The 14,698-nt window shown below is 47.9% G+C and overlaps 3 protein-coding genes across 3 annotated transcripts; 2 read left to right on the top strand and 1 right to left on the bottom strand.

The window, feature by feature from the left end:
- Window positions 1–1,533: 1,533 nt before the first annotated feature.
- On the top strand, window positions 1,534–2,340 carry LOC6527644 (WASH complex subunit 3). The gene is made up of 3 exons (XM_002088696.3): window positions 1,534–1,660; window positions 1,717–2,162; window positions 2,219–2,340. Exons 1-3 carry the CDS (start codon window positions 1,616–1,618, stop codon window positions 2,256–2,258), a joined length of 531 nt encoding a protein of 176 aa, XP_002088732.1. The 5' UTR covers window positions 1,534–1,615; the 3' UTR covers window positions 2,259–2,340.
- LOC6527645 (60S ribosomal protein L44) lies at window positions 2,338–3,682 on the bottom strand. Its single transcript, XM_002088697.3, has 3 exons — window positions 3,581–3,682; window positions 3,191–3,364; window positions 2,338–2,581 (listed from the first exon to the last, which is right to left on the bottom strand). The coding sequence occupies exons 1-3, from the start codon at window positions 3,581–3,583 to the stop codon at window positions 2,444–2,446; spliced, it is 315 nt and encodes a 104-aa protein (XP_002088733.1). The 5' UTR covers window positions 3,584–3,682; the 3' UTR covers window positions 2,338–2,443.
- A 528-nt stretch (window positions 3,683–4,210) lies between these two features.
- On the top strand, window positions 4,211–14,609 carry LOC6527648 (multiple epidermal growth factor-like domains protein 8). The gene is made up of 6 exons (XM_002088698.4): window positions 4,211–4,833; window positions 5,092–5,508; window positions 5,588–7,510; window positions 7,619–10,012; window positions 10,068–12,486; window positions 12,545–14,609. The coding sequence occupies exons 1-6, from the start codon at window positions 4,468–4,470 to the stop codon at window positions 13,711–13,713; spliced, it is 8,688 nt and encodes a 2,895-aa protein (XP_002088734.2). The 5' UTR covers window positions 4,211–4,467; the 3' UTR covers window positions 13,714–14,609.
- Window positions 14,610–14,698: the final 89 nt, after the last annotated feature.

Below are 14,698 nucleotides of genomic sequence, written 5' to 3'. Positions count from 1 at the left end.
CACGTTGATCGATCAGATTTAGATATGTGACTTGAACGTGAACGCCGAGCAACTCAATATTAGTTTTTAGTATTACCAATTATTATTATTATTACTATTACGTGAGCCTTTCACCGACACTCTCCACAAACCCTTACACCCAAAACTTGATATTCGAAACCGACGAATCAGAATCAAAAACGATTGCGATCTGTGTACACCAAGCAAATCCTCTATTATTTTAATTACGTATTTTAATTTACGCCTTAGTTGTTACAATCGAGAATCCGAATCACCGTTTGGATGCCTCGGTGATCCAAAAACGCTGATGAGCCGATGATAAATGGTAATAATAATAGATGTGGATGACCAGCGGACAACCACTCACAGTTATATAGCAGATTTATACATTTAAATATATACATAAATCTATTGATTTCTAATTTTAACTGTAAATTTTTGATTTTTTATTACCGTGTATTTTTATTTTAAATAAAGTTTTACAAAAAGAAGCCATGTGACTTGCGTCTGCCTTTTGATTTCTTCCCAGACTTTTTCAACAGTTCAAACAGCACCATTCCGTGATGAGAACGTTGTAGACCAGCTGGTTCTCGTTTGCAACGGTGGCAAAAGTTAATAATATTCACTTGAAAATTACTAAACAAACACCAAAGACACCATAATAGATACTGTGGCATTTTCATTTTCGAACAGTTCTCGCTGCTGGCAGCATTTTGATTTCTTGAGTTTGCGAACAACACTGCGCACAACATGAAAGCATTTTCGTTTCAAAACCATTACAAATCCACTGCCGACAAACACAAGCTGCACGCATGCGTTTTGTTTCACAAAGAATCCGAGAACTCGGATCCGCAATGAAATTCCCAAAATAATATGCTAACGGAAAGTAATGTAATTCTCCTAACAAATAAAAAAAAAAACAAGGATCCGATTTGGCATTCCAACTAATACTTAAGCCGCAGAAAGCGAAGCCGAGGAGGGCACGATAAGCATTATTTAACAAAATAAGTCAAAAATAAAAGTTCATTGTAGATTTGAGCATATAGGAAAGGTCCCAGGTCCTAATGGAACACCCAGCACATAAGTTTATACATGAATATATATGAATATGAAAGTCAAAGGAAATGCATATTAACTGAACGATACTTTTATAATAAATTGATGGAGAAGTACATAATACTCGGAGAAATACCATTCACACATTTCATGTTAAGATACAATAAAGTGAATAAATAAAATATTTAAAACAAAATGGTGCATTTGTTTCTGAATGGCTTTCTAATCTATTCCCAAAGATTTAGAAATCTAAGAGTGATGGTATAAATAGTTATATTATTTTTGTGTTGCAATTTGATAAATCTGTTGAGGTAGTAACAGACATATTGTAAAATTACATTTTCTAACATTTATGCATGCATTCATTAAAAAAAAAATTTTTGGAAGAAACTTAAGCACTATTTAATTTTCAAATTGGGCGCCTAAAATACCGTGTTAAGTTTGGTACAAAAATACCGAAGTTTTAGAGCAGTTTAATGTTTAGCGCACGATATAACGAGCAGCCTGGCAACCCAGGAAAGTTCTAAAAAACAAGTCGGCTGGTAAAGACAATAAAATAATGGATGCAACTGCTGCAAGAACCGGCGATGTGGACAAGACCCAGGTATGGGAATTGAATACGAAGGTGAATTGCATATCTCCACCAATTTGTTTCGCCAGATACCGCCGCTAAACCAAAAACGCATCCTGGCCTTCGTCAACCACTTCCTCGTCAGCACCTGCACCTTTCTCAATGAATTCGCCCTGGGCTGCGAGACGAAGTTCGTCGAGATGGAGAGGCAGCTGCAGAAGACGGAGGCAGCCCTCGTCATCCTGGAGGCCAAGCTGGCGTCCATACCCACCGACCACCATGTAGCGGAAGACTCGCCCGCAGCGCCAGCGGTATCAAATCAGCCCAACGAAGAAGCATCCACGACGGAACCGCCCCCCACGGAAAGTCCAGGTCCGGTGGAGCCAGTGGAGGAATGTCCGCCTGAACCGGTCGGTGTGCGCGCTTGCGAAGATCTTCGGTACAAGAAGTTCTTCAAAATGGTGCAAGTGGGAGTGCCAGCACCGGCGGTCAAGCAGAAAATGCAATCCGAAGGCCTGGAGCCACGGATTTTGGAGTAAGTTCAGTGCAGAGACTCTTCAAACTCGAAGCTCATCACGTTTTCCATTTCAGCACACCCGATCTGATCCTGGCAGATGGCCAACGGGAGTGAGCTGCTTGGACGCAGACCGTGCCCAATCTTGTGATATAGCACATGTTGCTACACTTCTCAATTAAACATTTTTTAAAGCTTACGTCTACAAGTTTATTTTGTTTTATTTGCCGCCGTGCAGCGGCGCGAAAACAACATAAAACCACTTCGTTAGCGATAAAAGGATTACGGTTTGAAGAAGGAGCCTAGAACTGGATCATCTGTCCCTTGCGCTTCTTGTCACCGCCCAGCTCGAAGTGCTTGCAACGCTTCAGGGGAGTCTGCTTGCGGTATTTGCACTCGGTGCACTCCATACGCAGCACAATCTTCTTGGTGGTCTTAGCCTAAAATGGAATAAGAGCTTCGGTTAGAAAGCGGAACAGTATGGATCATCGATTTATTTTAAATTGTCTGAAGTTGCCGGTGTGGCGTTGTGGACGTGAACGCCACACAACGCTGCCTTCGCGGCCGCACCAAGTGCAACAAACAGTTTTGATCTGGCGCAGTTTTTTTTCCCACCAAAAAGCATAATGCTCAAAGAGCGCAGCGATTCAGTTCTACGAAGCGCTATTATTCATGGGATTCCAGCTGCTTGCCGCCCAGTTTGTGGGGTCAAGCGATCCCGGTACCATAAGACGGATCCAGAGCATCGAATAGCAAGCATGGTCTTAGATTTATTTTGGATTGTATGAAGTTGCCGGTGTGGCGTTGTGGACGTGAATGCCACACAACGCTGCCTTCTCGGCCGCACCAGGTACAACAAACAGTTTTGATCTGGCACAGTTTTTTTCCCACCAAAAAGCATAATGCTCAACGAGCGCAGCGATTCAGTTCTACGAAGCGCCATTGAAGGGATTTCAGCTGCTTGCCGCCAAGATGGTCGGGTCTCTGGAGCTCCGTCAATGTGGCGGCAAGCGATCCCGGTACCATTGGACGGACGGGAAGCTACGTACCTTCTTCCTGAAGATGGGCTTGGTCTGACCTCCGAAACCCTGCTGCTTCCTGTCGTAACGACGCCTGCCCTGAGCTCCCTTGCGCTCCTTGGACTTCTTGTACTGCGTCACCTTGTGCAGCTTGTGGACCTTGCACTTCTTGCAGAAGGTGCGGCGTTGTTTCGGTACGTTCACCTGCGGGCGGCAAACATAGAAATCTCATTAGTACAAAATTCCTTGGGCAGCCATAACGATTTCTTTAAGCCGAACAGCAACGCACTTGGAGGCCGTCGCGTTACGCGATACACCGCTCGTTGGGTCAGTCATTTCGGTATTCCCGCTTTTGCAGCAGGTTCACTTAATTTCGGACATAGCAAATGTGGATGTTCGACGATTTCGGGAAACGCTTACCATCTTGATTTCGTGAAGGCGAAAAAAGAAGGAAATCACATAGCGATGGCAGCGTGCTGTCAAACCATGCACTATCGATAAGTTATCGTTTCTTTGTTGTGACTAGATAAGCATATCGATGTTTGAAGTGTTCTTAAGCTCCGTATAAACTGTTTTCTACTTCAAAGTGTTAAATCAGTTATTTTTGCATTTGTTCTGTATACGTATCCATTAAAACATTGTACAAAACGAATATTATAATTATCATTAGCTAGATTACTTAATGCCTTATTGCCCCCGCTTCCAATATGTTTGTCTGTTTTATAAATCATTAATGTCATAGAACGCAGAGCTTAGAACCTGTTGTAAAAACAGAAAGAATATATTATTGCTACCCACATTAATTTTGAATAAATTTTTCAACAAAAGAGGAAACTAATTTGCATTTGTACGATCTGCCGAAAACATGCTAATAAAATTACAGAGAAATAAATATTTTACATATATTAATTGAACATTTCAACGGTCACTTGATTTTGAGCGCTGCCAGATCAGATTTAATTTTTAAAAAATACCAAAAAGTGAAAGTGGCATTGCCATCGCACACAAAACATATGTTTTGTTTTGCTCGCAACTTGCAGCGATAGGCAGCGACAAACAACGTTCGATATCGAAGACCGATAGGGCCGATACAAAAAATCGAAATATTTTCAACAATTTTCTTGCGAAAATAATTGGAAATATAGCGAATATTCAGCAGACAAAACCAGATGCGCTGGTGGCCCGGGCCCAGCGGCAAGTCGGGAGCAATGGCAGGTGCCAGCGGGCGCTGGCTGGAGCAATTGTAAACGGCCAAAACGGCAACCAGTGAGATAGCCAAAAATTAGCATAAAAAGTGAGCGATTAAAATGCAGAAAATGTACGCGTTGCTGGCAACCTTGACATTCTGGACGCTGGTGCTGCAAACAGAGCAGGCCCACCCGTCCCCATCGCCGTCGGCGCCGTGCGATCGCAGCCGGAAGGTGTTCACGGAGCCCTACGGCGAAATCTCCGATGGACCCTCCGGCTTCAACTACACGCAGGACTCGCACTGCGAGTGGCTGATCAAGGCGCGCAACGACAGCCAGTATATCACGCTGACCTTCCACAGCATGGGCACCGAGTGCTCCTACGACTACATCTACGTCTACGATGGCGACTCCTTCAACTCAACGCTCCTGGGCAGCTTCAGTGGACGCACCCAGCCCCAGCGACTGGTGGCCCGCAGCGGGAGTGTGAGTACTTTCCTACCTTATTCCATGGATCAGTGCAGCATTTTTCAGTGGGATAGAGAATCTTGCATGACCTTCAATGGGACAAGCTCCAAAATAATCTGTTGAATGTGATCTACCTTACGCATTAGTGTCAAGCTTACAGCAGATAACCTTGTTCCTCTAAAAATATATTAATAATTTGGTGGCAGTCATAATGGGACACTGTGCACCACTCTTAAAGTCTGTACCTCCTTTTTAAAGCTTATCTTCTTCATGCAGATGCTCATCCTGATGTACAGCGACACGAATTACGTGCTGGATGGCTTTCGCGCCTCCTACTACATATCAAACTGTCTAAACAACTGCCATAATCATGGTAAGTGCGTGGGCCATCAGTGCGTTTGTCACGGCGAATGGGTGGGCCCCGACTGCGAGGATGAGGCCTGTCCCCAGCGATGTGGGGAGAGCCAGGGACGGGGTCGTTGCCAGAAAAGCATCTGCCATTGCTCGCGCGGCTTCAGCGGACGTCTCTGCGATCTGAGTGATCATCCAGCGGGCAGCAGCTGGCGCTGGCTGGCCACCGACGCCGAAGGTATGACGGCCCGTGCCGCCCACAGCGCCGTCTACATGGAGGACGAGGATGCTCTTTACGTCTTCGGCGGATACGATCTGAATAACGTGATAAGCACGCTTCAGGTAAGTCTTATACACCATTTTATTGTGTTTACTTTCACGATACAACAGAAAGAACTAATTTTGTTGGTCTTTTTTTTAGATTTATCGCTTCAGCACCAGCCAGTGGGAGGATGAATGGGGAATCGCGCTTCAGAGTCGCCGTCACTTCTACCATCCTCAAAAAATCGACCATACTTTGCTTAAGGCCGTTCTCCAGCACAAAAACGAAGACGAGGCCAAGCTGTGGGGTCTTAACAGCGACGTGAGCTTCTTCCGAAATATTCTGTACACCTTAGCGGAATCCAATCTGCACCAGCGCCGCACGCGCTCCTCCCGGCCTCTTACCATTGTGAATGCGAATTCGACGGATGAAGAGTTGAACGAGTATCTGGAGGATATATTGGAGGAGGTTACGGATCACAAACCGCACGGACGATATGGCCATGCAGCGGATCGTGTACCCGGCGGCTTTGTGATCTATGGCGGGAAGCACGCTAATGGGAGTTTCTACAGTGATCTCTGGCAGTACAATAACACGGAAAGTGGTGGCAAATGGAAGCAAATGGCCGTCAGGTCGGCAGTGAAGCCACCTGCTTTGGCCAGGCATACGCTTAACACCGCTGGATCGTATCTGTACATTTTCGGTGGCAGTCTGGAGACTGGTGAGTTCTCATCCAGCGTATATCGTATCCCCCTTCCCCTCTCCGAGGACTCGCAATGGGAGCTGGTGCAACCGAGAGGCGGCAAGACATTGGACGTTCGTCTGGCAGCGCATTCGACGGTCTATTACAAAGCCACCAATTCGTTGATTGTGTTTGGTGGAATCATGACGAGCTTGGCCCGCTTTTCAAAGCTTTCGGATCGCATTTACGCTTTTCAACTGGATCAAATGCACTGGACGGAGATTTTATATCCCCGAACGGCGCTAAGGGACACCAATATACCCAGGGAACGAGCATTCCACACGGCCACCATTTCGGGCAACTACATGGTTGTCTTCGGAGGCTATACGCATCGTCACAACAAAGATGAGATTTGCTACGACAACCAAATGTACTGGTACCATCTTAGTTGTCACATTTGGATTAATCAAGTGGTTTCCGCCGAGGATAGTCTGTACCCCAAACCGCAGGGTGTATTTGCACATGCGGCGTCTCTGCGCCGGAATCACACGCTCCTGATTGTAGGCGGTTACCATGGAAACGTGAATGCGGACCTCTTTGCCTACGAACTGCCCCAGGTGCTGCGAGTGGAGAACACACTCTACAATCCGGAGATCTCCTGCAGATTGCATTCCTCGCACACCGCCTGCCTTTCCAATCCGGAATGTGGTTGGTGCTCGGCAGATAGCAGCTGCTACGGTCGCACCATCGGCGCCAATTGCACAACTAATCTTCAAACCACCAGATGCCCTGGGATATGCCCCTCACTCGGCGATTGTCACTCATGTTTAGTTCATGGCTCGCAATGGGGAAAGTCAACCGGAAATAAAGTGGCATTTTCGGTGGCCAGTAAACTGGGATTAAACGAGTGCACATGGTGTGTACAGAATGCCAAGTGCCATCATCGCGATGACAACTACGGAATATGTGGAGATAGTTCAGGTTGGTGGGGCGATAAAGGCACAGAGATACGGCGACCTTCGTTGTGCACCAGTACCGATAGACGCCCGGGACTTACATACATCAAGTACCACTTCCCGATCAACTACACCATGCCGGATTACGTGGGTATTGTGAATGCTACTATGGTGGATTTTGCCTCACCGCCGTTTACCACATATTTTGAGCACAAACTGGAGGGAGAAATGTTGGCCCGCTTGGTGGGATTCGTGCGTCCGCAACATCAGTGGAACAACTCAGCCATCCAGGTGTGCACCAGCTACTCCTCGGCTGTGTTGCGCGCTGGCCTGGGCCTCTACCTCGATGAGCTCGTCAACGTCACTACGCAAAGCTCCAACCAGAGCTACTGCAGCAATGTCCAGCTGCCCACCACGGAGCAGCCTTTCACTATTGATTTCCAGGTGAGCTCTTTTAAGAACTTTCTCTACTTCTTATTCTTCTTATTTAAAAATCTATTACTTTTAGTACTATTCTATGACAATATTAATCATTAAACAAATTTTCTTCAGGCTCGACGAAGGATTGGAGGAAACGGTATCTACAACGCCTACCAAAAGACCAAGATGGAACTGCAGCACCTGCACAATGGTCAGCTAAACGCCTTCACATTCGAGTATTTGGAACCGTACTACTCTGGCAAATGTACCCAGTACTCCAATTGTCTGCACTGCCTCACCGACGCCTCCTGCGCTTGGTGTCCTCTCACCAATATCTGTCACCTGCGATCCGTAAACGAGACGGAAGTGTGCAAGATGGAGACTCCGGACAACTTCCACTGGTCCTACCTGATCAGCCAGCCCAGTCAATGTTCGAACTGCACAAATTACGTTAGCTGCGAGGCCTGCGCCCAAAGTGGAGAGTGCGAGTGGTGGACCGAGGACGCCCGTTGCGGCAGGATCGGCAAAACCAATAGCAGTGTGCGGGCAGTGGAGCAGTGTCCAAGATCCTGCAGAGAACGGCATGGCTGTCAGGAATGCCTTGGCGAGCGTGGACGATGCGTTTGGTGTGAGGCCAGCGCCCAGTGCTTCAGCTTTTCCGTATACACAAGCGAGTATCAGTTTGGAATGTGCCGAGAATGGGTGGACCAGGTAGTCAGTCGTCAGCCGCAAGATACTTCCGATCAGAAGCCGCAGCAGTCGCCGCATTTTCTTCAACAGCAGTGCAAATCCTGCGAACAGCATCGAAATTGTTCATCCTGTCTGCGAACACTGAGCTGTGGCTGGTGCTTTGATCGCGACAATCCCATCGAGGGCATCTGCATGCAGGGTGACTTCAGCTACAGTGCAGGAAATTGTTCGCTGGCTTTAAATAGCTCATCCCATCACGATGCGGAGTGGGCGTACGCCCAGTGTCCAGATGTCGACGAGTGTGGCCTGGGTCTGCACGATTGCCACAAGGAGGCGAAGTGTACCAATACCCAGGGCAGCTACAATTGCCATTGCCGCAGAGGTTACATTGGTGACGGCAAGTTCAGTTGTGTCCGGACCTGTTATGAGTTGTGCCAAAACGGAAATTGCTCAGGACCACCGGATTACACCTGTCGCTGTGCTTTGGGTTGGACCGGAGCCGATTGCGGACTAAGTTGTGGCTGCAATAATCACTCGACTTGCCATGAGCGATTGGGGAAATGTGATCTGTGTCAGGATTGGTCGGAAGGTGAAAAATGCGAGCGATGTCGACAGGGGAGCTATGGAAACGCAACCGCTCCACACGGATGCCTGCCCTGCGAGTGCAACGGCCACGGCAACCAAGAACTGGGCATCTGTAATGTCAGCAACGGTGAGTGCTACTGCAAGGACAATACCCAGGGACTCAATTGTGAATTGTGTGCACCCGGCTATTACGGAGATCCTCGAGGCGGCGGTAAATGCTACTACCAATGTGAATCCCGCGGCATACTAACTAATATTGGCAAGAGTGCCATCGGCTCGTATCAATCTTATCGGTCACCGTGGGGCGCCAGCCTGGAGGTGAAGGAGTGCCTGTGGATATTACAACCGAAGACACTGCAGGCGGAAAAATCGCTACTTCAGCTGGAGTTTCAGTGGCAGAGTCTTGCCATGGATTGTGATGAGAATGCTGTCTACATATATGACAGTCTGCCAGATCTGACCGGTGCCACTCAGCAGAACCAACTGCTGGCCGTCGTTTGTGCTCCCTACAGCTCGGCAAGGATTATCGAGGCTCGTTCCAGTCACGTCACGGTCCACTATAAACAGGGCAGCGAAAGACGACACTTTGGCTTTAATGCATTGTACTCTGTTATGAATTGCGTGGCCGGAAGTTGCATCCCGCCGCACATCTGCGATTCGCAACAACGTTGTGTGTGTCCTTCCGGATATGTGGGCGCCAGCTGTGAGATTGAGATTTGCCCAAGCAACTGCAATGCTAAGAGGATGCAGGGATTCTGCGACACAGAGTATGGCAGGTGCATCTGCAGTAATGCCAATTATGCAGGTGCTGATTGTGGTACCTTAGTGCAGCGGAACCATCTGGTAATGACGGAGCTGTTCAATACACAGCTGCTAAGCGAAAGTCTGGAGCACCTTAGGAAGACCATTCCGCGATTTGGGCACTCAGTGAATGCGGATCGTAGGGGGTCCCTTTGGATGTTCGGTGGGTATTCACCCAACCATGGACCTCTCAATGATTTCCGACAATTCGACACAAAGAATAGCACGTGGCTGCAGGTCACAGTGGAATCGTCCACTCCAGAGGATCGAATGCCCCTCGGACGGTATTTCCACGCTTCCGAAATCTACGTTAAAAAACAGATTATCTACATTTACGGAGGAATCGGTGCTAACTCGCAGCTTCTAAATGATTTTTGGATGTTCTCGATTCAGAACCAACGGTGGAGTCAGATTAAGGTGGAGGTAGAAGCAAGTGAAGCGGACTACCAGGTGAGTTGTTTTTGTCAAAAGGTAAAGATTGATAACTAATGGTAATTCTATGCAGGTCGATGTTCCGCCGCCTTTAGCCGGTCATACGCTTACACATCTGCGCTATCAAGAGCACGAGTCTTTGATTCTCCTGGGCGGATTGTCTCTAAACAAATCCCGACCACTCGAGCTGTGGGAGTTTAACCTGGACACTGGACGTTGGCAACAGCTCGCGGCTGTGGGTGCTAGAATGCCTGTTCTGTATGGCCACACTTCTGTCTACCACCCGGAGACGAACAGTGTTTACTTGTTCGGAGGATATTCCACAGAGCCACAGAGCAATCTATACGCGTTAGACTTGCAAAAGCTAAGCTGGACGGAGCTCCCCAGTTTTAGGGAACTGAATTCACCTGCGTCGCTGTTGCCAAGAGCTCGCTATTTCCACTCGGCCGTTACCACCGAACACTACATGATACTTTACGGCGGACGGACGCTGCCTTTTAATGGAACAGATGTTCTTATTGCCTATGTTTACGCCTGTAATCAGTGGGTGCGGCTGACAGAGGATGTGGAGCTTATAGGTCGTGTGCCTGCCTCGAGTTATGCTGAGGACATGGCAATTGAACCGGATACGGGTGCGATTTATGTCATCGGTGGATGGGATGGCAGCTCCACGCACAGTCACGTCACAAAGATAACTTTGCCCGATGATATTTGCCAGCTCTGGAGTAATGGGAAGTACCAATGCCGTCACTACATGGGCTGCAGCTACTGTACAATTCAGAACACATATAGCTACAGTAGCCACTGCTTTAGTCATGGACGAACTCCGTGTGCCAGTCAAAATGGCACTCTGCTGGTCAACAATGGAGCTGCATGCGATGATGACTGGATGGCGAGCAGAAACTGCTCGAGCTTTGCAACTTGCGGAGCCTGTCTGGCGGCCTGGCCAACCCATCACGAGGTGGCTCCTGTATGCCACTGGTGTGACGACTGTGGCATTCGCGGCAGATGCGTTCCGGCAGGAGTCGATTGCGGAAGGAGGAGTGCCTGGTGCAACAAGGAACTGAGCGTGGGAGTTTTGGGTCTGTGTCCCCTGCCACAATGTTACCAATTGAGCTGTGAGAGCTGTATGCTGCAGCCGCAGTGCAACTGGGCCAGGAATGAGCTGGGCACCGTTGAGTGCATAGCCAAGGAATTGGTAGAAAAGAATCAATACAGAGTGGTCGAAAGTTGCCCCCCGCCATGCCACACCTACGAGAACTGCAGCTTGTGTTTGAGTCAAACGCCAACTGAAGATCACCAGGATTGTAAATGGTCCACTATGCTGAACTTGTGCTTGACGCCCAGCTCCCAGCCACTAATGTGCGCTGGTGGCGTGTGTGGATTGGTATTGGAATCTAGCGAGGTGAAACGCTGTCCGGAACCATGTCATGTATACACACAGTGCTCCAGCTGTCTGGAGCACGCCCATTGTGGTTGGTGCGCCCGCGAGGGATTTAATGGCGATGGCATTTGCACGGAGGGAGCATTGGAACACAAGCAGGAGCATCCATCAGGATCCACCTGCGATCTTATATACGCCAGCTGGCGTAATGATTCACAACTAACCCATGCTGATGTGGTGTCCTGGCACTATGTACAGTGTCCAGCGGAGAATGAGTGCATCAATGGCCATCACAACTGTGACACTGTTTCGGAACAGTGCATCGACCTGGACACAGCAGTGGGATACAAGTGCGTCTGTGCCAAGGGATACCGCGAGGAGCAGGGCGCCTGCTTGCCGGTGTGCAGCCAAGGGTGTGTCCGTGGAAACTGCGTGAGTCCGGATCAATGCCAGTGCGACTTTGGCTACGTGGGCGCCAATTGTAGCATCCAGTGCTTGTGCAATGGTCATTCCAACTGCGAGTCCAGTAGTCGGCTGGATATTTGCCTAAAGTGCCACAACAACACGATGGGGGAGCAGTGCGAGAAGTGTCAGCCGCTTTTTGTGGGCAATCCCCGCGAAGGTCATGCCTGCCAGCCGTGCTTGGATTATTGCCACGGCCATAGTGATGTGTGTGTTGCCTACGATGCGGATCCGGCCGTTTTCAATATGACCCGCTCTGATCTGGAAAGGATATTGCAGGAAGGTCCCGCCTACAATGCCACCTGCTTGAGATGCGGCAATCACACCGCTGGCGATCGCTGCGATAGCTGTTTAACTGGTTACTTCCGTGGCAGTGAGGATCTGCACAAGGAGTGCCGGCCCTGCCAGTGCCATGGACATGGAAACATTTGCGATCCCGTCACCGGAGAGAAGTGCAACTGTGCCAACAACACGGAAAGCGATGCTACCTGCACTGCTGGTGGGGGCAAGAACTCGGCGCAGCTCTGCTGGATGGTGCAGTGCTCCAAGTGTCGAGATTCCTATGCTGGCAACCCCACCGACGGCCATCAGTGCTACAAGCAAATAACTGTTGAGTCGCGAATGTGCTTCGACGCCAAGCCAATTGGTAAGTGCCACGTTGTCTTTTGTGTTTTATATATAATTTTCTATATATTTTGCCACAGAGGAATGCAAATCGAAACCAGCTGCCCTGAAGCCCGGCCAAACGGTGTTCTTCGTGATCCAGCCGCGTTTTATGAACGTGGATATACGCATTATTATCGATGTGACGCAAGGCGAGTTGGATGTGTTTATGTCACCGCAGGACGACTCATTTATAGTTGAGACAAATGAGACTACCGGCTACCACGAGATATTCCTTGACAACCGATACAACTGGGGGCCGAAGATAAAACGGGAGCATCCACTAAATGTTGCATTGCCGCGGCACGATAATGTCACCATACAGAAATTGTTTTCACCCGAGCGTCGCATTGGTGGCGGGGGCCTAGGAGGAGGTGGAGGAGAGAGAATCGGAGCCAATACTTATTACGTGCCCCAGTTGCAGGACTGCAAGAGCCATGGCGGTCACAACTTTATTGTGAAGGATCAACACGCCAAGGATTTGAGCACACATGTAACGCTTAATCATTGCAACACATTGTTGCGCCTCTTTGGGCTAAAGAATCGTTTGGTGCTGACGCTGCCCCAGCACGCCCACAATCTTAGTGCCACACGCTTTTTTATTGCTCTACGAGCGAGTTCAGGACCCGAACCCAGTTACGGCTCCGTCGTATTCCGCCAGGACCAGCTGCACATTGACCTGTTTGTGTTCTTCTCAGTGTTCTTCTCCTGCTTTTTCCTCTTCCTCGCCGTCTGCGTGATTGTGTGGAAGGTGAAGCAGGCAGCGGATCTGAGACGAGCTAGAAGACAGCATGTGGTCGAGATGTTGCACCTAGCCAAGCGTCCATTCGCCCAGATCTTCCTCGCCTCAAGCGGCCTAGATATGGACAGTCCGCAGCCGACCTCCTCCTCCTCCTCGGCCCGTGCCATGCGACAGCGTGCCCGCCAGGCGCTTCTTCTCCAGGAGCAATCTGCAGGTGACTCGCAACCAGTAATGCATCACTCCACGCGCCGCCAAAGCTCGCGCATCATGATGGTAGCCATAGAGCCGACATTTGACAATTTGGCGGCTGTGGGAACGGTGTTTATTAGTTTGCCAGGTCGCTCGCGAGCTCCATTGAGTATTGCCCTGGGTTCCACTCTCATTTCCTATTCGCGGCAATATCCACTAAATACACGCCACTTCATGCGCGCCCAAAGGGGTCAGAATGTGGCGAATCACCCGGCCTAAAACTAGAATCTCTATCAGCACGAACAAAGTAATGGTTAGTCAATGTCTAAAAGCGGAACCGAGTTGAATATCTATGCAAGAACGTATTGGAGAAGTGCATAAAGACATACGTTTAGATATCGGTGTATATGAATAGTGTAGGTAATTTTTGTACATAACGTTTAGATAACGCAAATAATTAATACTATGTGTACATAATATGCAACAAATGTAGCTTGTGCACGCACAAATCGTCTATATAATGTTTATACTTATCAAGAAGATTAACATACAGGAAATGGATAAAATATTAGACTATAAGCATAATATAATGGAATTGGGTCTCGAATCTGCAACAGAATACAGCAATGCATTCACGTAGTTTAAACACAGAACAAATTTTCGGACTGATTTATATGAATTTTCATTTGGCTAAATGTAAACTAAACGATAATTTAATATGATTGCAATCATAACCAGCAGAGAAATAATAACCTAGGGAAAAGTGAAAAAAACCGCTGAATGAATTTGATACAGTAATGTACTTATAGGAATGTCAATTTTTTCGCGCAACCGAATGTCGTACAAGAACATTTAGAAGCCATATGAATGAAGAACAAAGAAATCAAGATATACGTATTATTATAGTATACTGAAAGTGTCATAGCAATTAGACGTTGGTTATTCCGAACATAAGTGAATGTATGTCGCTCAAATAGGTTTCTTTTTAGATATGTACGATATTATTTGTATCTTGGCATAGTTAGTATATATTTGTATTGTATAAAGTATTATGATATTCCTTCCCAGTTGTGGTGGCTAGCATTTGCTCAATTAGTTCTTTAGCTCTCTACTGCGCACTCTTACGCACCGGTGTACCTACTATTTTAAGAACAAGAAACTATTTTTATGATCAATCCAGTTTTTTACACACTTGTTATGTTTACACAAAAGTTCACTGACACAAATATGGCTGGCTAAATTGGGATAATTTCCAATTTTGAAA

This window comes from Drosophila yakuba, chromosome 2L, assembly GCF_016746365.2.
Source record: "Drosophila yakuba strain Tai18E2 chromosome 2L, Prin_Dyak_Tai18E2_2.1, whole genome shotgun sequence".
NCBI lineage: Eukaryota > Metazoa > Arthropoda > Insecta > Diptera > Drosophilidae > Drosophila > Drosophila yakuba.
Note: the sequence above shows the minus strand (reverse complement) of the source record. Positions and strands in the feature narration are given on the sequence as shown.

Bases quoted from the DNA above. Each gene is read 5' to 3' on its own strand.
- LOC6527644 (XM_002088696.3), top strand. From the start codon at position 1,616: ATGGATGCAACTGCTGCAAGAACCGGCGATGTGGACAAGACCCAG. The intron at 1,661-1,716 runs GTATGGGAATTG...TTGTTTCGCCAG, and splicing joins GCGATGTGGACAAGACCCAG to ATACCGCCGCTAAACCAAAA. The intron at 2,163-2,218 runs GTAAGTTCAGTG...TTTCCATTTCAG, and splicing joins CTGGAGCCACGGATTTTGGA to CACACCCGATCTGATCCTGG.
- LOC6527645 (XM_002088697.3), bottom strand. The intron at 2,582-3,190 runs GTACGTAGCTTC...ATTCCATTTTAG, and splicing joins AGCCCATCTTCAGGAAGAAG to GCTAAGACCACCAAGAAGAT.
- LOC6527648 (XM_002088698.4), top strand. From the start codon at position 4,468: ATGCAGAAAATGTACGCGTTGCTGGCAACCTTGACATTCTGGACGCTG. The intron at 5,509-5,587 runs GTAAGTCTTATA...TCTTTTTTTTAG, and splicing joins ACGTGATAAGCACGCTTCAG to ATTTATCGCTTCAGCACCAG. The intron at 7,511-7,618 runs GTGAGCTCTTTT...AATTTTCTTCAG, and splicing joins CTTTCACTATTGATTTCCAG to GCTCGACGAAGGATTGGAGG.